This window comes from Mesoplodon mirus, assembly GCF_964341445.2.
Source record: "Mesoplodon mirus genome assembly, chromosome: 12".
Taxonomy (NCBI): Eukaryota; Metazoa; Chordata; class Mammalia; order Artiodactyla; family Ziphiidae; genus Mesoplodon; species Mesoplodon mirus.
In genome coordinates this window covers 32,414,351-32,438,069 of record NC_138988.1, presented here as the reverse complement: position 1 = coordinate 32,438,069, position 23,719 = coordinate 32,414,351, and the positions used below count along the sequence as shown (strand labels likewise).

The window sequence follows — 23,719 nt, the reverse complement described above, 5'->3', positions numbered from 1 at the left end:
GTAAACAATTATTTTCTAGTGACTTTTTACTGCAAATAATCTCAGTCAAAATAGAATTAATGGGCTTCCCTGGTGGTGCAGTGGTTGAGAGTCCGCCTGCCGATGCAGGGGACACGGGTTTGTGCCCCGGTCTGGGAAGATACCACATGCCGCAGAGCGGCTAGGCCCGTGAGCCATGGCCGCTGAGCCTGCGCGTCCGGAGCCTGTGCTCCGCAACGGGAGACGCCACAGCAGTGAGAGGCCCGCGTAATGCAAAAAAAAAAAAAAAAAAAAAAAAAAGAATTAATGATAAACTACAAAATTTTAAAAGCAGTTGAGATGCAAACTTTGTCAATATAACAAGACTTATCCTGTGAATTTACAACTATAGTTCTGTTTTTTTAACCATGGATGATACAGAAGGAATATACTTCTGGATATATAAGTTTAAAAGTTGCACAGCCTTTATTTAATTGAAGCCTAAAGACAGAAGCCAGAGGCGATGGGAGAGTGTGTGTGGAGCCACAGTCGGTGCTCTGGGGGGCTCACCTGCCGAGGAGTGCTTAAAAACAATATGGGGGAGACCTTCAAGATGGTGTAGGAGTAAGACGTGAACACCTTCCTCCCCACAAATACATAAGAAGTACACCTACATGTGGAACAACTCCTACAGAACACTTACTGAATGCTGGTAGAGGACCTCAGACTTCCCAAAAGCCACGTGGCTGACAGGGTCTTGGTGCTCTGGTCGGGTGTCAGGCCTGTGCCTCTGAGGTGGGAGAGCCAAGTTCAGGATATTGATCCAAGAGAGATCTCCTGGCTCCACATAATGTCAAACAGAGAAAGCTCTCCCAGAGATCTCTATCTCAACGCTAAGACAGAGCTCCACTCAATGACCAGCAAGCTACAGTGCTGGACACCCTATGCCAAACAACTAGCAAGACAGGAACACAACCCCACCCATTAGCAGAGAGGCTGCCTAAAATCATAATAAGGTCACAGACACCCCAAAACATACCACCGGACGTGGTCCTGCCCACCAGAAACACAAGATCCAGCCTCATCCACCAGAACACAGTCCCCTCCAACAGGAAGCCTACACAACCCACTGAACCAACCTTAGACACTGGGGGCAGACACCAAAAACAACAGGAACTACTAACCTGCAGCCTGCGAAAAGGAGACTCCAAACACAGTAAGTTAAGCAGAATGAGAAGACAGAGAAACACACAGCAGATGAAGGAGCAAGGTAGAAACCCACCAGACCAAAGAAATGAAGAGGAAATAGGCAGTCTACCTGAAAAAGAATTCAGAGTAATGATAGTAAAGATGATCCCAATTCTTGCAAACAGAATGGAGAAAATACAAGAAATGTTTACCAAGGACCTAGAAGAACTAAAGAGCAAACAAGCAATGATGAACACCACAATAAATGGAATTAAAAATTCTTTAGAAGGAATCAATAGCAGAATAACTGAGGCAGAAGAATGGATAAGTGACCTGGAAGATAAAACAGTGGAAATAACTACTGCAGAACAGAATAAAGAAAAAAGAATGAAAAGAATTGAGGACAGTCTCAGAGACTTCTGGGACAACATTAAACGCACCAACATTCGAATTATAGGGGTCCGAGAAGAAGAAGAGAAAAAGAAAGGGACTGAGAAAATATTTGAAGAGATTATAGTTGAAAACTTCCCTAATATGGGAAAGGAAATAGTCAATCAAGTCCAGGAATCACAGACAGTCCCATACAGGATAAATCCAAGGAGAAACACGCCAAGATACATATTAATCAAACTACCAAAAATTAAATACAAAGAAAAAACATTAAAAGCAGCAAGGGAAAAACAACAAATAACATACAAGGGAATCCCCATAAGGTTAACAGCTGATCTTTCAGCACAAACTCTGCAAGCCAGAAGAGAGTGGCAGGACATATTTAAAGTGATGAAAGGGAAGAAACTACAACCAAGATTACTCTACCCAGCAAGGATCTCATTCAGATTTGATGGAGAAATTAAAACCTTTACAGACAAGTAAAAGCTAAGAGAATTCAGCATCACCAAACCAGCTTTACAACAAATGCTAAAGGAACTTCTCTAGGCAGAAAACACAAGAGAAGGAAAAGACCTACAATAACAAACCCAAAACGATTAAGAAAATGGTAATAGGAACACACATATCGATAACCACCTTAAAGGCAAATGGATTAAATGCTCCTACCAAAAGACACAGACTGGCTGATTGGATTCAAAAACAAGACCCATATATATGCTGTCTACAAAAGACCCACTTCAGACCTAGGGACACATACAAACTGAAAGTGAGGGGATGGAAAAAGGTATTCCATGCAAATGGAAATCAAAAGAAAGCTGGAGTAGCAATTCTCATATCAGACAAAATAGACTTTAAAATAAAGACTATTACAAGAGACAAAGAAGGACACTACATAATGATCAATCCAAGAAGATATAACAATTGTAAATATTTATGCACCCAAACATAGGAGCACCTCCATACATAAGGCAAATGCTAACAGCCATAAAAGGGGAAATTGACAGTAACACAATCATAGTAGGGGACTTTAACATCCCACTTTCACCAATGGACAGATCATCCAAAATGAAAATAAATAAGAAACACAAGCTTTAAATGATACATTAAACAAGATGGACTTAACTGATATTTATTGGACATTCCATCCAAAAACAACAGAATACACTTTCTTCTCAAGTGCTCATGGAACATTCTCCAGGACAGATCATATCTTGGGTCACAAATCAAGCCTTGGTAAATTTAAGAAAACTGAAATCATATCAAGTATCTTTTCTGACCACAACGCTATGAGACTAGATATCAATTACAGGAAAAAAGTCTGTAAAAAATATAAACACATGGAGGCTAAACAATACACTACTAAATAACCAAGAGATCACTGAAGAAATCAAAGAGGAAATCAAAAAATACCTAGAAACAAATGACAATGAAAACATGATGACCCAAACCCTATGGGATGCAGCAAAAGCAGTTCTAAGAGGGAAGTTTAGAGCAATACAATCCTACCTCAAGAAACAAGAAACAGGGCCTCCCTGGTGGCGCAGTGGTTGAGAGTCCGCCTGCCGATGCAGGGGATACGGGTTCGTGCCCCGGTCTGGGAGGATCCCATATGCCGCGGAGCGGCTGGGCCCGTGAGCCATGGCCGCTGGGCCTGCGCGTCCGGAGCCTGTGCTCCGCAACGGGGGAGGCCACAACAGTGAGAGGCCCGCATACCGCAAAAAAAAAAAAAAAAAAAAAAAAAAAAAAAAAAAAAAAGAAACAAGAAACATCTCACATAAACAACCTAACTTTACACCTAAGGCAATTAGAGAAAAAAGAACAAAAAAACCCCAAAGTTAGCAGAAGGAAAGAAATCATAAAGATCAGATCAGAAATAAATGAAAAAGAAATGAAGGAAACGATAGCAAAGATCAATAAAACTAAAAGGTGGTTCTTTGAGAAGATAAACAAAATTGATAAACCACTAGCCAGACTCATCAAGAAAAAAAGGGAGAAGACTCAAATCAATGGAATTAGAAATGAAAAAGGAGAAGTAACAAATGACACTGCAGAAATACAAACAATCATGAGAGACTACTGCAAGCAACTATATGCCAATAAAATGGACAACCTGGAAGAAATGGACAAATTCCTAGAAAAGTAGGACCTTCTGAGACTGAACCAGGAGTAAACAGAAAATATAAACAGACCAATCACAAGCACTGAAATTGAGACTGTGATTAAAAATCTTCCAACAAACAAAAGCCCAGGACCAGATGGCTTCACAGGTGAATTCTATTAAACATTTAGAGAAGAGCTAACACCTATCCTTCTCAAACTCTTCCAAAATATAGCAGAGGGAGGAACACTCCCAAACTCTTTCTATGAGGCCACCATCACCCTGATACCAAAACCAGACAAAGATGTCACAAAGAAAGAAAACTACAGGCCAACATCACTGATGAACATAGATGCAAAAATCCTCAACGAAATACTCACGAACAGAATACAACAGCACAATAAAACGATCATATACCATGATCAAGTGGGGTTTATCCCAGGAATGCAAGGATTCTTCAATACATGCAAATCAATCAATGTGATAAACCATATTAACATACTGAAGGAGAAAAACCATATGATCATCTCAATAGATGCAGAAAAAGCTTTTGACAAAATTCAACACCTATTTATGATAAAAACCCTCCAGAAAGTAGGCACAGAGGGAAAGGCCATATATGACAAACCCACAGCCAACATCATTCTCCATGGTGAAAAACTGAAACCATTTCCTCTAAGATCAAGAACAACACAAGGTTGTCCATTCTCCCCACTATTATTCAATATAGTTTTGGAAGTTTTAGCCACAGCAATCAGAGAAGAAAAAGAAATAAAAGGAATACAAATCGGAAAAGAAGAAGTAAAACTGTCACTGTTTGCAAATGACATGATACTATACACAGAGAATCCTAAAGATGCTACCAGAAAACTACTACAGCTAATCAATGAATTTGGTAAAGTAGCAGGATACAAAATTAATGCACAGAAATCTCTTGCATTCCTATACATTAATAATGAAAAATCTGAAACAGAAATTAAGGAAGCACTCCCATTTACCACTGCAACAAAAAGAATAAAATACCTAGGAATAAACCTACCTAAGGAGACAAAAGATCTGCATGCAGAAAAGTATAAGACACTGATGAAAGAAATTAAAGATGATACAAACAGATGGAGAGATATACCATGTTCTTGGATTGGAAGAATCAACATTGTGAAAATGACTATACTACCCAAGGCATTCTACAGATTCTATGGAATCTCTATCAAACTACCAATGGCATTTTTCACAGAACTAGAACAAAAAATTTCGCAATTTGTATGGAACCACAAAAGACCCCGAATAGCCAAAGCAATCTTGAGAAAGAAAAACAGAGCTGGAGGAATCAGGTTCCCTGACTTCAGACTATGCTACAAAGCTACAGTAATCAAGACAGTATGGTACTGGCACAAAAACAGAAACATAGATCAATGGAACAGGATAGAAAGCCCAGAGATAAACCCACGCACATATGGTCACCTTACCTTTGATAAAGGAGGCAAGAATATACAATGGAGAAAAGACAGTCTCTTCAATACGTGGTGCTGGGAAAACTGGACAGCTACATGTAAAAGAATGAAATTAGAACACTCCCTAACACTATACACAAAAAGAAACTCAAAATGGATTCAAGACCTAAATGTAAGGCCAGACACTATCAAACTCTTAGAGGAAAACATAGGCAGAACACTCTATGATATAAATCACAGCAAGACCCTTTTTGACCCACCTCCTAGAGTGATGCAAATAAAAAAAATAAACAAATGGGACCTAATGAAACTTAAAAGCTTTTGCACATGAAAGGAAACCACAAACAAGACGAAAAGACAACCCTCAGAATGGGAGAAAATATTTGCAAATGAAGCAACTGACAGAGGCTTAACCTCCAAAATATACAAGCAGCTCATGTAGCTCAATATCAGAAAACCAAACAACCCAATCCAAAAATGGACAGAAGACCTAAATAGACATTTCTCCAAAGAAGATATACAGATTGCCAACAAACACATGAAAGGATGCTCAACATCACTAATCATTAGAGAAATGCAAATCAAAACTACAATGAGGTATCACCTCACACCAATCAGAATGGCCATCATCAAAAAAATCTATGAACAATAAATGCTGAAGAGGGTGTGGAGAAAAGGGAACCCTCTTGCACTGTTGGTGGGAATGTAAATTGATACAGCCACTATGGAGAACAGTATGGAGGTTCCTTAAAAAACTAAAAATAGAACTACCATAAGACCCAGAAATCCCACTACATAATTCAAAAAGAGTCATGTACCACAATGTTCATTGCAGCTCTATTTACAATAGCCAGGACATGGAAGCAACCTAAGTGTCCACTGACAGATGAATGGATAAAGAAGATGTCGCACATATATACAATGGAATATTACTCAACCATAAAAAGAAATGAAATTGAGTTATTTGTAGTGAGGTGTATGGACCTAGAGTCTGTCATACAGAGTGAAGTAAGTCAGAAAGAGAAAAATACTGTACGCTAACACATATATATGGAATCTAAAAAAAAAATGGTTGTAACGAACCTATGGGCATGACAGGAATAAACACACAGATGTAGAGAATGGACTTGAGGACACGGGAAGTGGGAAGGGTAAGCTGGGACGAAGTGAGAGAGTGGCATGTACATATATACACTACCAAATGTAAAATAGACAGCTAGTGGGAAGCAGCCACATAGCACAGAGAGATCAGCTTGGTGCTTTGTGACCACCTAGAGGTCTGGGATAGGGAGGGTGGGAGAGAGACGCAAGAGGGAGGAGATATAGGGATATATGTATATGTATAGCTGATTCACTTTGTTATAAAGCAGAAACTAACACACCATTGTAAAGCAATTATACTCCAATAAAGATGTTAAAAACATAAGGCGGCAAAAATAAATAAATAGATAAATAAATAAATGAACAAACATGTAAATAAATAAATAAATGAAGCCTATATGATGGAGACAAAATAAGTTTCCCTCTCCACTAATTTTCACAGCCTGTTCAGATCTGCATTTGGTAACAGTTTGGTTTTTAATTGTTTGCACAAGAAGCTGAACTGTAAAATGGCAATTTAATATTATTCACACTAACATTAAAATAGGAAGTGTCCACAGGTACTTTTTTGCATCTACCTTACTACTTGCTCTGGAATATGAGGAGGGTCATTGTTTGTAACTGGGAAATATTGGAAACAACAAAAATGTCCCTCAATGGAGAATCACGTTAAAGTAAACTATGACCCATTTGTCTTATGCAAAAATAAGCAGCAGCTAATACAATGAGACATATACTTCACTAGGCAAATGGATAAATAAACATGGTATATCCATACAATGGAATATTATTTCCATGATTAAAAAAAAAAAGAAATGAGTTCTCAAGCCACAAAAAGACATGGAGGAAACTTAATGGATATTACTGCATGAAAAAAGCCAGTCTGAAAAGGCTACATACTGTATAACATTCTGTAAAAGGAAAAAAGATCAGTGGTTGCCAAGGGCTGGGAAGAGGAGGAGATGAATATGCAGAGCACAGGGCATCTTTAGGGCAGTAAAACTATTCTGTAAGATACCATAATGGTGGATATATCATCACACATTTGTCATACCCACAGAATGCACAACACTGAGTGAACCCTAATGTAAACTATGGACTGTGGGTAATAATGATGTGTCTATGTAAGTTCATCAGTTGTCACAATGTACCACTTTGGCAGGGGATGTCAATATTAGGGGGAGGCTGTGCACGTGTGGGGGCAGAGGCTACGTGGAAATTCTCTGTACTTTCTGCTTAATTTTGCTGTGAACCTAAAATTGCTCTAAAAAATAGACAATTTAAAAGAAAAAAAAAGCAAGTTGCAGAGTAAAACAAAAAATGACAACACATGTCTTTACAAAGCCACCACAAGCTAATTTTTATAGCTGTATCTATCTATATATCTAAATATATTTAAATATCTGGGAGGAGACTAAATTGATAACCAGGATTATACCTAAGAAGGTAAGTGGGACCGTGGATGGTTAAGGGGCAGTCAGCTCTATCTCTGTTGCCTGATTTTTTTAAAATTATGCAAATATATATGCAGTGTTGCTTGTGTAATTAAAAATAATTTTTTTCTTTTAAAAATACTCACTTTATAACTTATGATAAAGTATTCAAAAGTAAATTACAGGGCTTCCCTGGTGGCACAGTGGTTAAGAATCTGCCTGCCAATGCAGGGGACACGGGTTCGAGCCCTGGTCCGGGAAGATCCCACATGCCGCGGAACAACTAGGCCCATGCACCACAACTACTGAGCCTTTACTCTAGAGCCCGTGAGCCACAACTACTGAGCCTACGTGCCACAACTACTGAAGCCCGCGTACCTAGAGCCTGTGCTCCGCAACAAGAGAAGCCACCGCAATGAGAAGCCCACGCACCGCAACCCCTTGCAACTGCAACTAGAAAAAGTCTGAGCACAGCGATGAAGACCCAACGTAGCCAAAAAACAATAATAATAATTAATTAAATAAATAAATTTTTTAAAAAAGTAAATTACAGATATCATGACATTCTAAATACTTCAGTATTCATTTTTAAAAAATAAGAACATTTTTCTACCCTAAAATTATTTTCCAATCGCAGAAAAAGCACAAAAGATCTTCTACTAAACTACTAGGGTGATTTAAGTCATCTATTTCAAAAAGCCAAGCTGGTCTCAAAGAAAAATATAAACACCAAGTAGAGAGAATTGATTTAACGGTTATTGCAAGGTCTTCCTAAAAACATTATCATCATCATCACCATCCCTTGCTTTTATATAATGTTTTACATTCCCCCTTTTAAAACACTAACAACCTCGTATATTAACAGGTCAAACTGATTATATTTGTTGTATTTTTAAAAAATTTTAGTCATTTGAATTACGAAAGTAATATAATACAAAGCTTATCATAACAGATTGAGTATCTTAAACAGGGATTCTTAATCTAAAATCCTCCGGAGTCCATGGATTCAATTCAGTGAGCTTGGATGGAAAAAAACACATCTTCAGTTTTACTAACAAGCAAAATGTAGCATTTCCTTCCAAGTATGAGTGGAGACCACAAATCACAGAAGCATTAGCAGACCTGTGACTTTGTCACCACGGAAATCACTATGTTTTCAAATCACAGTGTGGTTGGCGTGGGTATTTCAAAATATCATTTACTCTTATCATCTCATGGAAGGTATATTAGTTATTAGATTTGTTGCCAGATCGATCTTGTTACTTAACGCATTAATTAAGAAGCACACATGTAACTCTTACCACAAATTTGTTTTTAAATATTTTGATAACTGTATTTCAGTACAACTGGGTTTTGTTCTAATCTTATGTATTTTAATTTAAGCACATATAAATAGTCTTGAGGGGGGGAAGGTTCATAGCTTTCACAACATGCGAAAGGTTAAGAACCCCTGGAACTCAACCACCCCTTCCTATAATCCCTTTCTCCCAACGTAACCACTATCCACGATGTACTGTATGTTCTTCCATGCTTATTCCTTCATGTGGACAAATATATATAAACATCTAGAGGCATAACTTATATAGTAATGTGCTCTGTAATTGTGTTTTACACTTATATTTTGTAATATATTTACAAGTCTCTATATAATTTGGTCATTCATGCTGTTTCCAGCTTTTGGCTATTATTTTAAAATGCTGTAATAAAACTCCTCATATACATCTCTTTATATCCTGGTATTTTTTTTTAAATTTCATAATCAGTTCTACGTATGGGATACTTGTACCAACAATAAACACCCTCAAATTTAACCATAAAATCAATTTTGTATTATGAAATCAACAGCAACAATAGCTAATATGTTTTGTGCTTACCCAGGGGCCAGGCACTAAGTGCTTTACATGAATTAACTCATTTTAGTCCTTACAACTCCAAGGCAAGGCACTGCTACTATTTCAGTTTATAGGTGAGGAAATTGAGGTACAGACTGATGCTTAGTCCCTAAGCTCCAAAGTTTGTAATTCTGATAACAAATTCTAACAAATAGGTATTCTCAGAACACAGGAACCCTCAATAATCATGGGCCCCATGGGGGCCACTGAAGGGGAGCAATTAATGATGATGGACACTTTGTTACATCATTAACTTCTGAGAGTGTGTCCTGAAGTTCCTTGGAATTTTTTTGTCACTGTGCTTTTCAAGAGGTGGATCACAGAGAAAAGACCACAGTGAGTACACGGCGAAATGATTACAGTCCACAACCTAATCAATTAGGCCAAAGGCATGATAAAATGTGCCTGTGTCAACAATAAGCACATCTGCCATCAGAGACTTGGGTTGGGACTCAACATAGGGTCTCCACTACCTTAGGCCCAAATAATTTCGTAGGCAGCAAGAGCAGATCATAAATCCCAAATAGAAAAAATGTCATCAGGTTAAACACAGGTATGCGCTACTGACAACCTAGTCTCAAGGGCAGGCCTGGTCTCCTCGGCGATAAGAGCATTATTAAAATCTCCCACATAATTCATCAAGGCCTCACACTGGCCAGGGCAAGGCTAATCTCCCCAGTTAGCAAGTTCCAGGACAGAGCAAGAGAAACAAAACCACAGAAATGGTATCTTTTTTAATTATCTGGACTCTGCTGAGCAGAGATAATATAATCCTGCTGCTGTTCCATGTCTAGTTTAACATATCCTAGCGATGAAATGTCATTTAGCTTCAACGAGACAGGAAAGCTTCCCCCTCTATCAGTATATCAACTCTTGCGCTTTGAGCATCCATATAACAGGGTAAGTAACTGGAAAGCACAGGCAAGGCCTGGGCCCTGCCACGGGCAACAGAAGGGGCTCCTCCTGAAGAAGGGGTGCAAGCAAATGTCCCATCTAAACTTACACTTAGCAAGGGACCAGCAATATAGTTGAAAGAGTGATGTGGGGGAGAAAACTGAAAACAATCCCCCATTCTGAGTTTCCATACAAGACACTCAGCTGCTCTGAACTGCATTTCTACCTTTCACTGCCAGAAGGGGTATAAAGCTGTTCACAGGTTTAAAAAAGATTCATTCCCTTTTAGCCAGGCATTTTATATTTTATCCTACTGATAAAAGATCACACAAAGATATTCTTGGATGCCCAACAGTGTTACTTATAATAGTGAAAAATTGTAACTTATCTAAATATCCAAGGAAGGACTGGTTAAATAAATCTGATGCATCCATTTGACAAGGTATGGTTACTTAAAATAATGTTCTTGAAGAATATTTCAGGATGTGGTGACACGATCTCAGTATAGTAAATGGAAAATACAGGAATAAATTAATATGTGTTATGATATCAATTTCTTAAAACTGTGTGCTTATATAAACTTTAAAAGTCGGTTGAGGGCTTCCCTGGTGGCGCAGTGGTTGAGAGTCCGCCTGCCGATGCAGGGGACACGGGTCCGGGAAGATCCCACATACCACGGAGCGGCTGGGCCCGTGAGCCATGGCCGCTGAGCCTGTGAGTCCAGAGCCTGTGCTCCGCAACGGGAGAGGCCACAACAGTGAGAGGCCTGCGAACCCGCAAAAAAAAAAAAAAAAAAAAAAAAAAAAAAGTTGGTTGAAAATATATGTGCCATTTAGGGATACATGTACATAGCAAGTTTATAGACAGGGAAGGCAACAATTAACATTAAACTCAGCAGAGAAAGTGGTTTACAAGGGCCTGTGGCGTTGTTGTTAAGGGCGTATTTCTTTATTTGCATTGGTAGCTACATGGAATTTTATATTATCCTTTATACCATTTTGTATGTCTGCAATGAAAAAGTTTTAAGTGAGTGTGTGTATAATGTCAGGAAGGTGGTACATCAAAATGTAGCCACTACTTTTGAGGTGAGAGTATCAGTGAATTCTATTGTTCACATTTTCCAAATTTTCTACAGAGAACACATATTCCTTTTTATCTTTTACGTTGTTTCTTCACAGGAAACTATTTTTACGTCCACACCAAAACTCATATGTTTTTTGATAAAGGATGCTTGGTGCTAAGCAGTGCCCTGCGTCAGGGGCACACCTGGCTCCTCTGCCAAGGGCCTTTCTTGAGGGAACATGAAACCCAGCTCTTCCCTCAGGCATCTCTCACCCACTAGAATTTAAACTGGAAAAGTGCTGTGGGGGAAGCGATGTCCCTGAAACCATCCCACTCATATCCTCTGATGTGAGAGGAGATTTGTAGGTGGCTGCTGGGAGCATTCTCCACTCTGCAAGTTGTTTTCAAAAGTACTCAAAAATATAGTTTGCTTTTTTTTTTTTTTTCCTGTAATAGTTTGCGTTCTATCCTGCCAGGAAGCTGGGGGCTCAGCCAGCGGATTGGATAAAGTGGTGGGAAAAAATAGACACCAATTATATTGTCAACTAGTGTGGACTCTCCAGTCACAATTCATTTTTCGCCAAGTGCTGGAGGTGGAGGGTGGGAAAATAATTCTGTGGAGATACGTCACCATGCCTTAAGACCCTTCCAATTTCCTTTTTAAGAGGAACTCCTAACGTGGGGTCTTGGCTGGGCTCCCTGGGGCCCATGACGTCACACATCAATCCTGTAAAGTTTTCTGGAGCCCAGTGTTATCACCAGATTCTCAAAAGAGTCCATAACACCCCCCACCTCAAACAATTGAGGATCCCCTTTCTGTAAAGATAAGCTCTTTTCTTAGCTTACACACTCCTGTTTGGTCTCTAAGCCCAAGTTCAATAGAAGGTTGCAGAGGAGTTTAGAAGGAAAACTCCCTTCCAGGTACCTATCAGAATTGCCATCTGACGCTTTAAAATAAAGCAAGATGTCAATGGGAATGTTTGGTGTTATCATCACTCAGACACCTATATATGCTTTTTAATCAAAGGGGGAAAGTTTCTGTGTTAACGTTTCCCAACTTTACGTCACAGATATAGTTCTTTAAGGGGGGTATGTGTGTTGAATTCCACATACACACTAGGAAGGCTCACTGTTTTTTTTTGTTTTTTGTTTTGTTGTTGTTAAAATTCATCAACCAATAAGTATTTACCAAGAGCTCACTGTGCAGCATGGGGCTAGGACTCAATGGAAACCTGACCATGATCCCCCAAAGACCCCCGTCCCCCATCTAGCAACTTCTTGTTCAAAGCACACATATGGTGAACATCTTTCCACTTATTAAGTGGAATCAAAATTGAGAGTTACTAATATTACTTTCCCAAACCCTCACATCCTCCAGTATGAGTCATCCATTGGAACCCACCTTTTTTTCAGATACTTTCCACTACACTAAGAAACAGGCTCAAAACAACTCTTCATTAATGCTGCTGGTTAGTTAAGGGACTGTGACTACTGAATATCACCATTTAAAAGCACCTTTAGGGAGACTACAAAGCCATTTATCTATTAGAGAAGTTAATTTATTGGACTCAGATATTTATTTAGACATTGTAGCCTTTATGGCTACAATCTTCTCGTGAGTGGTTCCACCCACTACTTCATTCAATTCAAGTCATCTCTAGTGAGTGCCTGTTAGGTGCAAGGCACTGAAAATTAGTGACACTTCCTCCATGGCCACATTTGGATATGTCACACATCCTGTCATCTCCATACAGCTTGGATTGTCAGTAAAACTGCAAAACACCATTTTTCATGTCCTCCAACAACTTCTAGGATTCTTCTAAGTTTTATAATGATTATAATACTATGTGACAATATTTGGAGGAAACTCTGCCCCGGTTCTGGAATCTATTTGCCAAGATTCAGGAAAAATGTCAGGCAAATCAGAAAGGAGTTTGGCCATAGCTGACTCCTTGAGCACAAAGGCAGACTTCTTTTCCATAAAAGTCTCTCTCTTAACTGTGACAAAACATGATATGAGATGGTTAGAGAGAGAGAGGGAGAGAGAGAAGGACAGAGAGAGGGAGAGAAAAAGAGAGAGAGAAATACCTTCTGCAGCTGCATAAGGAGAAAAGACATCAAATTATTCATTACATGAGCTTAGATGACTTTGACAAGAAGGCAAGGTCATGGATGCCAATCAGCACAAAAACCATATCACAACAAGTGGTTGCAAATAATCTTTTCATATAAGAGAGTTTAGTGGTTCTTTGAATAAAGCTTCTAGAGACATGTTTTACTAAAAAATAATCATAGTTGAGGAAAAGCGTATAGTAGGCATGATCTTAGAAATGACCTAGATTAAGATCTTATTAAATCACTACATCTCCCTGGGCTTTTACTTCTTCATTTTCAAAGTGAGGGGACTGGACAACATGATGGCTAAGGGTTCTATATATTCTGAACATCAATGATTCTAATAATTGCCACAAAATTGAAAACATTCAAACACCAAAAAGTTGTTGCCAATAAGGGAAGTTCCAAAGACTTCACTTGTCAACAATAAAACATTCAGTGAGTAAAGTAAAACCCAGAAGACCATCATCTTTTTTGTCCTGTTACCATGGCAACCTAATAACTGGTCCAACTCCATCAACCTGATGGTCTAAAGACTGGAACAAACACCATATGGTAAAATAAGGATGTGCAAGTACATTAATGCTAGCTCAGGCTCACTCCATGATGGCTGTTTGCATCACAGAAAACTCTGCCACAATTAAAAATAACTAAGAGAGCACTGTTATATTGGTAAATAAATGTCATCAGATGAGAACCCAATAATCTGTGTTCAATGAAGTTTCAAATTTTCACCATGGTTTTAGAAGACTTGATCTCAAATCTATCTTTTTAACAGATGAGGCCCAGAGAGTGACTTCCAAGGTTACATCATTAGTTATAGGCAGAGCCAGGACAACGACCCAGTTCTTAATTCTTAGCATAGAAGCCTCATCTCACAACAATGACTTTTGTGGCCTCTGTAGAGGAGAAAGACCAGGGCCTAATGTTAGATGGATCCACTGTGCACAATGATTAAACTTCAAGGGAGTGTGAAAGGTGAATAGACATGGGGAGCCTAGGGAGGGTTCCCCCAGCCCCTGGTGATGGGAGCATCAGAAGCCCAGGTAGGCTTCTTAATTGTGTCAGTAGGGAGACAAGGAGGCCATGCAAAGAAAGCTACTAAAATTAAGCATCCAAGGATGTGGGCCTGAAAAATCCAAGAAAGCTTTTAACCTCAGTCATCACTAGCACACAACTACTAGGTCACTTAAACAACTCTTGCAAACTTCTGCTTTTAAAGGAAAACACAATGAGGTTAGCATTTGGTGGGTGCCTAGTATGTACCAGGCAATGTGCTTGGTAGTCTCACTTTTATTGTTTTGTTTGATCCTCACAACAATCCTGTTAGGTTAAGTCTTCTCCAGATGAGGAAATAGAGGTGAGGATAGGGGTCACACAATTGTTAAGTATAGAATCTTGATTCAAACTAAGAGCTGTTGAATCCAAAGCCACTCCCTCAGCCATGTTGCTAGAGACTTCTGGCCTTTGAGCCACCAGATGCCTGAATTGGGCCAACCTGCCAACTTCCCCCAAAGGGGACAAACATCTGGTCCATGTTCTGGACCAAGCCTCTAACATGGCACAGCAGCATTTATCTAGATTCTACACAGATGTACTGACTTCATAACTTATTTTATGAGAGAAAAGACACAGGCAATAAACAGCTTGGCTTTGAAGTTTAAGTTGGCAACACAGCTTTCTCCAGTAAAATGAAATGTTTTTTTTTAAAGAGTTTCCTCCCAGGTTGCAACTTCCACAGTTGGATCCTGGAAGCCCACTTAAAGCACACAGCATATTAACAAATACATTCAGAGATGAAAAGTATTCTCATGGCAGGGACACAGGAAGGACTGTACTTACACTTATATCAAGACTACAAAGGCTAACGGCATCTTCATCCTGGGCGCTCTGCTTCCGTTTTCGCTGTGAAACAAACGATAAAACAAAGTTCAAATGTAAACAAGGATTATGGCTTTGATTAAGGAAAGAAAAAATGCCAACAAATAGCACATGTAATCCTTATCATTTCTACCACGTTATGCAAAACCTTTAACCAAGCTATGTAAATGAATAGTTCTAAGAAAGCCTAAGAAATTACGGGAAACTATCAAGCTCTAGGATAATTGGTTTGCATTATTGTTCTTATTCATGCAGCTACAGTTTGTTTCTCTTTAAATTTCCTTTTTCTTTTTTCCTAAATGTCTCTGTATATCAAGGCTTAGAAATTTAGACACAAAGTTCAGATTTTTTTTAACTTGGAAGAAGAGATTAGGCTGGAAAGAAAATCTAATTCACTTAAAGATATTCCATTTTTAGAGCTGCTTTGTACTTGGGTAATTTAAATTTGTTCTAATTGTCCAGGGTGCTGATGTAATCACAGAACCAGAATGCTGGAAAGAACCTTAGACATCTTCTCCAACTTTCCTATGTTCTAGCCATAAACACCGAGGTTCACAAAAGTCATTATTTGAACTGAAGAAAATTATATTTGAAATGAACTTATGACCAAGGAAGTCAATGAGGTTGGGTATGGAAAATACATTATCTTCTTTATAGAAAGAAAAGAAACTCCATCCACAGACACAATAAAGCTCTTCAAAGATACATTTGCCTCTCTTCTATATCCCCTGCTTAATCAATCAGGCGAGTATTTCTTGAGTCCCTAATTTGTGACTTGCTAAGTCTCCTGATTCTACTTGGCAGAAAGCCACCAAAGGACCAGAATCACTGGTATGAGGTTACAGTGGAATCCAGAGATATCTGGAGTCTTCAACCCCCAAAGAAGTCCACCATCTCCTCCTCTTCCTCCTCTATCAGATGATGAGTGTGAACACAGGCAGAGACTGGAAAGCAACCAGAGCTGTCCTTGTCTGTCTCACTATAACTGTTCTATAATTTCTTCACATCAACAAAAATTTGTTGAGCATCTGTTATGTGCTAAGTCCTGTGTTTGCTCCCAGGAACGCCAAGATCAGCAACTTCCACAGTTAAAAGAACTCACATTCATGTAGGAGACACAGACTCTGATGTGATTATAATGCAGTAAGATCCAGTTATCCTAGGGAAAGTCACTTCACTTATCTGAGTCACCCTTTCTCAACTCTAAGCTGGAAGTGATAACATTAGCTTTTATCCTCTAAGGGGGAGGAGTAAATACAGTAATGCATTTTAGAACTTAACAGAGTGCCTGGCACATAGTAGGTGCTCAGAATGTGGGTTGGAGGACTCTGGAAGCACAGTGAGGGAGTAATTAGTTTGCCCTTAGTGGGATCTGGGGATATCTTCTTAGAGGAGAAGGCATCTGAATAGGTCTGAAGGATGAATAAGAGTTTGTCAGACACAGATGTGGAGGAGACTGGGGCCTCTTTTTCTGTCATCAGCTACACAGACATTTAAAATTCCAAAGGTGAACATGGTTCTATCTAGAGTATGGAATGCTAGATCCTATATATTATTCCACTTGAGCAGTATAAGAGTTTAGAGATCCAATGCCAGGAGCCAGGATCCTCAATCAGCCATTCTGAGACAGTGTCCAAGAATCTTCATTAACATGTTCACCATGTGATTTTTAGGGAGTCAAATACTCTGCTCAGGGGCTATGGGAGGAGTCTTGAGAAGAAGCTGATAGCCACTTGCCATTTTTGAGGATGCTTCATGTTTGTGTAGGGACATGACCCATACTGCCTCATCATCCAGTTACAATTAAAAGCAGCACTGTGGTGTCTTTGAAGCCAAGTCACTGGCTTATATTTATATGGTGACTTTTGGAGGCATGTATGGCAAGGGATAGTTCCCATTCTATGGATAAATAATCTGAGGTCAGAAGAGATAAGCAACCTATTCCAAGTTACATGGCTACAGTGTAACACTCTGAATCCAGGATTCTAATTCCTAGGGCAAAACCCTTTACACACACACACACACACACACACACACACACACACACCATTTAAAGCATGCTTGGCAAATAGGTTACAACTCATTTGCCATCTGGAATGTCTGGTAGCATATGCCTGGAGTGCTGTACTGCGAAGGATTCCACAGCATAGCAAGTGAGAGAAGGCTGCCATCAATTAGTAACGTGCTGGGGTAGAAAAGTGGGGAACAGCTGCGTTGGTGACCTGCCGCCCGGGATAACCTGTGCCCTTTCCTGAGTCTGGCTTCTCTTGCCTTGAGAGGCTCCAGAATTATACCTGGAATCTTGGAAAATTCCATGAGAGGGCAGAGGCTCTGGGATGTTACCTGTAGAGTGGAAATAATGCCCACCAGGTCTGGCTGTCCTGAGGATCATAAATGATGTGTATATGGCACCTGGAATGAGGGCTGGCACATAGTAGGGGCACAATAAATGGTGGCTCCCATTACGTATTACCCAAACTGTAAGCTACAAAGATGAAAACCGCTACCTGGTATTGTCAGATTATGGAATTTTATGATGCTACAATTCCATTTCGAGCGCTCATTGATTTTGTCAACATGACATGTTAATAGTAGCCTGTTACCCCAAGAGGCCCACTCTGGTGAAGGAAAGGGGATACTAAGAGAGGCTGTTTCCCTCACGGGCACTCAGTCCTCTTGAGACCAACTCAATACATCACCCAGGGCTTGAATGCAGCCTCCTAAGCACTAACCTGAGATGTTTCCAGGCACCCCAAGTGTCAAATCCAGAAGACAAAAGTCCTCTAGTGGCCTTTTAAATTAAACCACAGCCAGTTAATCTGGGATAGAATGATCTCCTTAAGAAACCCACATATTTTATAAAATATAGTCTGCATGGATTATCAAAGTGGATTTTCTTTTCAATTCCCGTTACATCGGGTGGTGACTGATCATGGCCAGCAACACAGAAGGAGCCTGAAGTTTAAACTTCGGGCCCAGGCAAACATTTCACAGTGTCACTTAGTTTTTGCTCATTCGCTCTACGTTCACCGAGCACTTCTGATGTGCAGGGCCCTGCTCTGGGTCCCGGGATCCAGCAGTGAATGAGCCAGGCATGCCCCCTGCCCTCTAATTGGGAATAAAAAGAAAACAAAATAATTACAGATTGTGATCTCTGCTGTGAATGAGTCAGATAATATGCTGAGACAGAGACTAGCAGGGGAGACCCGCTTTACAGAGATACTTTAATTTTTTGTTTTCTAGTTTTTGGTTGACCTTCTAATGAAGGTCAGGATATAGTCTGTCATGATCACATTCCCAGAACCCAGTACAGTACCTGGAACCTAGCCAACTCCCCCAGAAGAGTATTTCTTGATTTTTGTTGTTGTTGTTGTTGATGATGATGCCCTTGGCCCTGCTCCCTTTGAGAAGCTTGTCTTCCTTACCAATTACCCAACTTCAGGGAGGGGGGCACAGGTAGAAGGAATGGAGGGAACCAAACAGGCACCCATTCTGCCAGCCCAGCACAGCCCTTCCTCTGTACATCGGAAGCCATGGACAGATGACTTGGGGGAGTTCCTAGACAGGAAGGACACTGTATGTGAAACATCTGCATTTACATACTTGGTTTCACGGGTTCTTAGCCTATTTGAAGACCCACAGACCCACCATGTTATTCTTGTCAAATTTACTGAAGTGAATGCACAGTCCACTCCTCTTTCAACCATGAAAAGCAAAGCGCCTTGGGTGAGCTCAGTGACTGTGCTGTAGTCTGGGCTCGCTGATTTGGGCACCTAACTTTAAACCCCAGTGCCCAGTGCTGAGCAGTAGGTCAATGAATAATTTCTGAATGAGTGACTAAAAAAAGAATAAATAAAGGAGGCCAGTGTTCTTGAGGTGACACCCTCCCCTTCCGCTAACCACCTGGCTGCCAAAATTAAATCAAAACCTCAAAAGCAAAGATCACTGAAGGCTGAAATTCTTCAACCTCAAATTTCCTTGGAGACTCAAAACATACAAGTTCAAGCTACGATTTTTGCTTTTCAAATAAGAGAGTTTTTCCTTACCAGCAGGGGAATTTATTTTCCTTAAAATATACAGACACGTTAAAAAAAATTACAGCTGTTCAGACATTGGTCCAAGTGCGATACTGGTGATTTCCACTCCTCCTATGAGAAGGAATGTCTGTTCAAGGGTGAGGCACACCCATGACTAGGCAGCATCCATGCACTGCCCTGAACAACAAACAGCATGAGCACTCAGCCTCTGTGGTTTAGGAGCAAGGAATCCAGGATTGATAATACCTCAACTGAAATGAAACAGCCTGCTGAACCAAACCATAAATGAACTTAACAGGCACCTGAACCCTTTGTCTGAACACCTATCTGAGGCAGGGAGGAAAGGCAGTTACAGAGGGGAATGTAGGGGAACAAAGGGTGTGAGTGTACCATCTGATTTCTTCGCCCCGTGGGTTTCATATTTGATGGAGACACTTTCTAGAAGTGCTTAGGTGCTGGAAAAACCTTCTCATGCTTCTTGGATCAAAAAACAACCAGGAGGCTCTTTGTTAATTTGCAACAGGGCAAAGTCTTCTGTATATATGGATATGAGTTCTGATGGAGATACAGGTATCTCTGGATGGATGAGGTGGACTCTGTCTGAGACTCATTACTGGTGACACCATCCACTTTCACGATGCATCATTGTTCTCCAGGCCACTCTATGACTATCTCCTTTTAGGCTTGCCTACCTCCTGATAGAGCAAGGCAGACATCTAATTCTCATCAGTGGGACTTCCCTGGTGGCACAGTGGTTAAGAATCCACCTGCCAATGCAGGGGACATGGGTCCGATCCCTGGTCCGGGAAGATCCCACACGCCGTGAAGCAACTAAGCCCGCACACCACAACTACTGAGCCTGTGCTCTAGAGCCCATGAGCCACAACTACTGAAGCCCGTGCTCCACAACAAGAGAAGCCACCGCAATGAGAAGCCCGCGCACAGCAACAAAGAGTAGCCCTGGCTCGCTGCAACTAGAGAAAGCCCGTGAGCAGCAACGAAGACCCTATGCAGCCAAAAATAAAAAATTAAATTAAAAAAAAATAAATCTCATTAGTAAATGGTCTGGGAACAATTACTTTTTCTGTGGTTCTGGGTAACGTTCTCTGCAAGGAGAACTGACCCTACCTGTCCTCAGCTGATGGATTTGCAGAAGAGCTGGCCCTGGGTCCAAACCTATCCTTATTCCTACTAGGCTCAGGTTCCATTCCCTCTAGACCCAAATCTTGGGATCCTTTGAGGTTTTGAGTCTTAGAATCAAAGGAGAATCACCTTCCAATATACAGGTGGAGGGAAGTGGATGCTGGAAATGGGTGTCTGCTATGAGTCAAGCACTGTGCTCACTGTTTAAAGGACTGTTCCTTTTTAGCTTCTCCTTAGCCCAGCCTAAGTAAGCATGGTGGTGTTCATTTGTACAGAGAAGAACACTGAAGCCTAGGAAGGCTTTAGTGACTTGCTCACGGTCACAAAATCAGTAAATGCTGGAGAGGGAAGTTTTCTCTACGCCAGCCTGGTTCCCAAACCACTGATCCTCCTGTCATCCAGTGCTATTTCTTTTTTAATATTGTTTAAAAACAAAGTGTGTTTTACTTAAATTAATATAATAAATAGTATAAAATAAATTTAAATATTTATTTAAAACAATGTGTGTCTTACAACAATATAAAAAGGCTCACAAGGCATTTACTACATACCTCAAAGAAATAAAGAGCTTAAACGAGACAGACCTGAGTTCAGAATCCAGCTCGATCATTTCTCCTTGGTGTGACCTTGGGCAAGTTGCTCTCTATCCCTTCATTCACTCAACAAATATTTATCTAGGATCTACTACGGGCCAGGCAGGTTCCAGGTGTGTGAGATATATAAGTGTCTATAAAATATTTCTGTAAACTTTGATTTCTTCATCATAGGGTTATTTGAAGGATTAAAGCAGAAGAAATATTTAGAACAGGGCTGGGCATATGGCAAGAGATAAAAAAATGATAATTATTATTGCTACTGTGGTTATTACCATAATTACTATTACTACTATTGTCATTGCTGCTTTGTAGTTACGTTGAGAGGCAGGCGGGGGGGGGGAGGGTGGCATTAGAGATGGGGGATTCTGCAGGATGATGGATAAGAGGCTTGGGATGCAGCCTGACCCTCCTCTAGCTACCCACATCACACAGGGTTATAAATGGATGCTCTCTGGATACCTTCAGTCACGTTTGCAGTGTGTTGTTCCCACTTCTGAAACAAAGACAGGGCAAGCGCAAGGCCTGACTTAATTTTAAATGGCTGAGATTGAATTGATTAGTGTCAGAACAGCCCTGTGATTTAATCACAGGGCTTTTCTATTTAATAACCAAGTGACCAGAGCAGCAAAAATGCACTGATGGAGAGAGTGCAGCTCCTGACTTGACAGCAAATGGCCCCTGATTAGTCATTTGTAATTATTAAATTCAAACCAGATCTCAAACCTTTCTGATTTATCTCTGCTGGCAAACAGCTTTGGTGGTTTCAGAGGCTCTGATGAGGCCTTTCATCTGTGCCTTCTTTAGGGAGACATTAGCAAAAGGATTTTGTGTTCTTGTACTTGCCCTTAGCTGGAACTTGACTCACTAAACTCATGCTCGAGCAGGGAGAGGATCTACATTTCATCTCTCCTCTGTCTCAGCTTCAGGGCTGAGTAAGAGAATTGAGAGGGACCCCCTACTCCATTTTTAATACCTTAGTTTTAAAATATCCTCCCTTTTCCAGCATCCAGGAACCATGATCCTTTTTTCTAGACTCTTTGATGTGCTTACGGGGTAGAAAACCTGGAAACCATGGTGTTCTCTGAGCTGCTGGTAAATAAATCTTAACTAACATAATATGCAATTTTGTGCTCACATGCCACTAACTGTGGTTTAAAGATGCTAGGTGGGTTCTAAGGCTATATTTGTGGGTTCACGTCCTCATCATGCCACTTATTTGTTATAGAAACTTAAGCACATCACTTCGCCTCTCTGAACCTCAGTTTCCTTGTCTATAAAATAACTAAGGTTATCGTGAGAGTTAAAGAGATCACAATGCCGGGCACACAGTAACATCTCAGTATTAGCTATCACTAGTAGTAGCAGCCATAACAGCAGTAACGGCAAGTGAGAGCGGGCACCAGAGCGAAAGAACCATGGAGAAAATTCCTCTAATGTATAAACGCGTACCCATTAACTTGATTTTGGCAAATCAGGAAAAGCCCCAATGATTGCTTTTGGCCACAGAACACCTGGCCTTTAGTTTATTGGGAAGCAGAGGTGAGGTCACCTTGGCCAAGGAAAGGTCTCTCTCTCCCATGGGAAGGAAAAGATGCTCAACCAGGCAGGTGAGAGGCTGGGGAGACCCAGCCAGCCTGCCAGTGCCACCACCAGCCCTGAAATCAACAGCAGCCAGATTCACTCTCATCCCCCGAACATTTACAAACCACTTTTCCCTCTAAAACACTCAAGGCCAGAGGAGCAGTAGAGAAGACAGAAAACTTGTCTGTCCAGGGCAGAGCCCTGGCAAGTATATTTTCCAGAAGGACTGATCCAGAAAAATTCCATTATGGGCACTCATCTAAAGTGGGAAAGGGGGCTCACCTTCACAAAGGTTTTCAACAATGGAATTTGACAAGAAGCACAAAATCTAATTAAACAGAGCACTTTTTTTCCTAAGCCTTCTAATAATTACTATTAATTATTTTACATTGTTTTCTTCCAATCTCAGGTGCACTGAACTGGATTAATCACAATCCTTGGTTCATAACACACTTATCACTGGTGCTTCCCTGGCCCTCCTTTATTTGCTAACACTTATTTTTACCAGCATAATGAATTCTTATTTATTAAAATTATTCCCATACAGGACTGTCTGAGGCCCTTATCAACAAAAATATTACCCATATAGTTTAGGGAATGTCCAAATAATTGCTTAATTTCTAAGGAATTATTCCATGTAACCAAACAGCTTAGATGGTCCAAATGTACAATTCAGATTCAAATGTGTTTATTGCCCATGATAATATCGGGAACCTGATTTTACAAGGAGAGTTCTTAGTTCTTCACTCACGTTTGGCTGGGTTCCTGCCTTTTCTTATCTAGAGAGACCCCAGTGCTGGTAATGCCTTAGCAGCCACAGCACCCCATGCATTCCTGAGCAGCACCCCAAATACTAGCAGGCAGGCATTCATCCACAGGAAGAGAAAGGCTTCCCTTCG

General features: G+C 40.4%; 1 protein-coding gene across 3 annotated transcripts in view; it reads right to left on the bottom strand.

Annotated features, from left to right (window-relative positions):
• The window catches only part of ARHGEF3 (Rho guanine nucleotide exchange factor 3), a 322,788-nt gene that overhangs the window by 136,880 nt on the left and 162,189 nt on the right, over positions 1 to 23,719 (bottom strand). For all 3 annotated transcript variants that reach the window (XM_082639210.1, XM_082639212.1, XM_082639209.1), the window contains one exon: positions 15,425 to 15,487. In XM_082639210.1, coding sequence (XP_082495336.1) covers positions 15,425 to 15,487 — 63 coding nt within the window. The remainder of the gene's footprint in view (positions 1 to 15,424; positions 15,488 to 23,719) is intronic.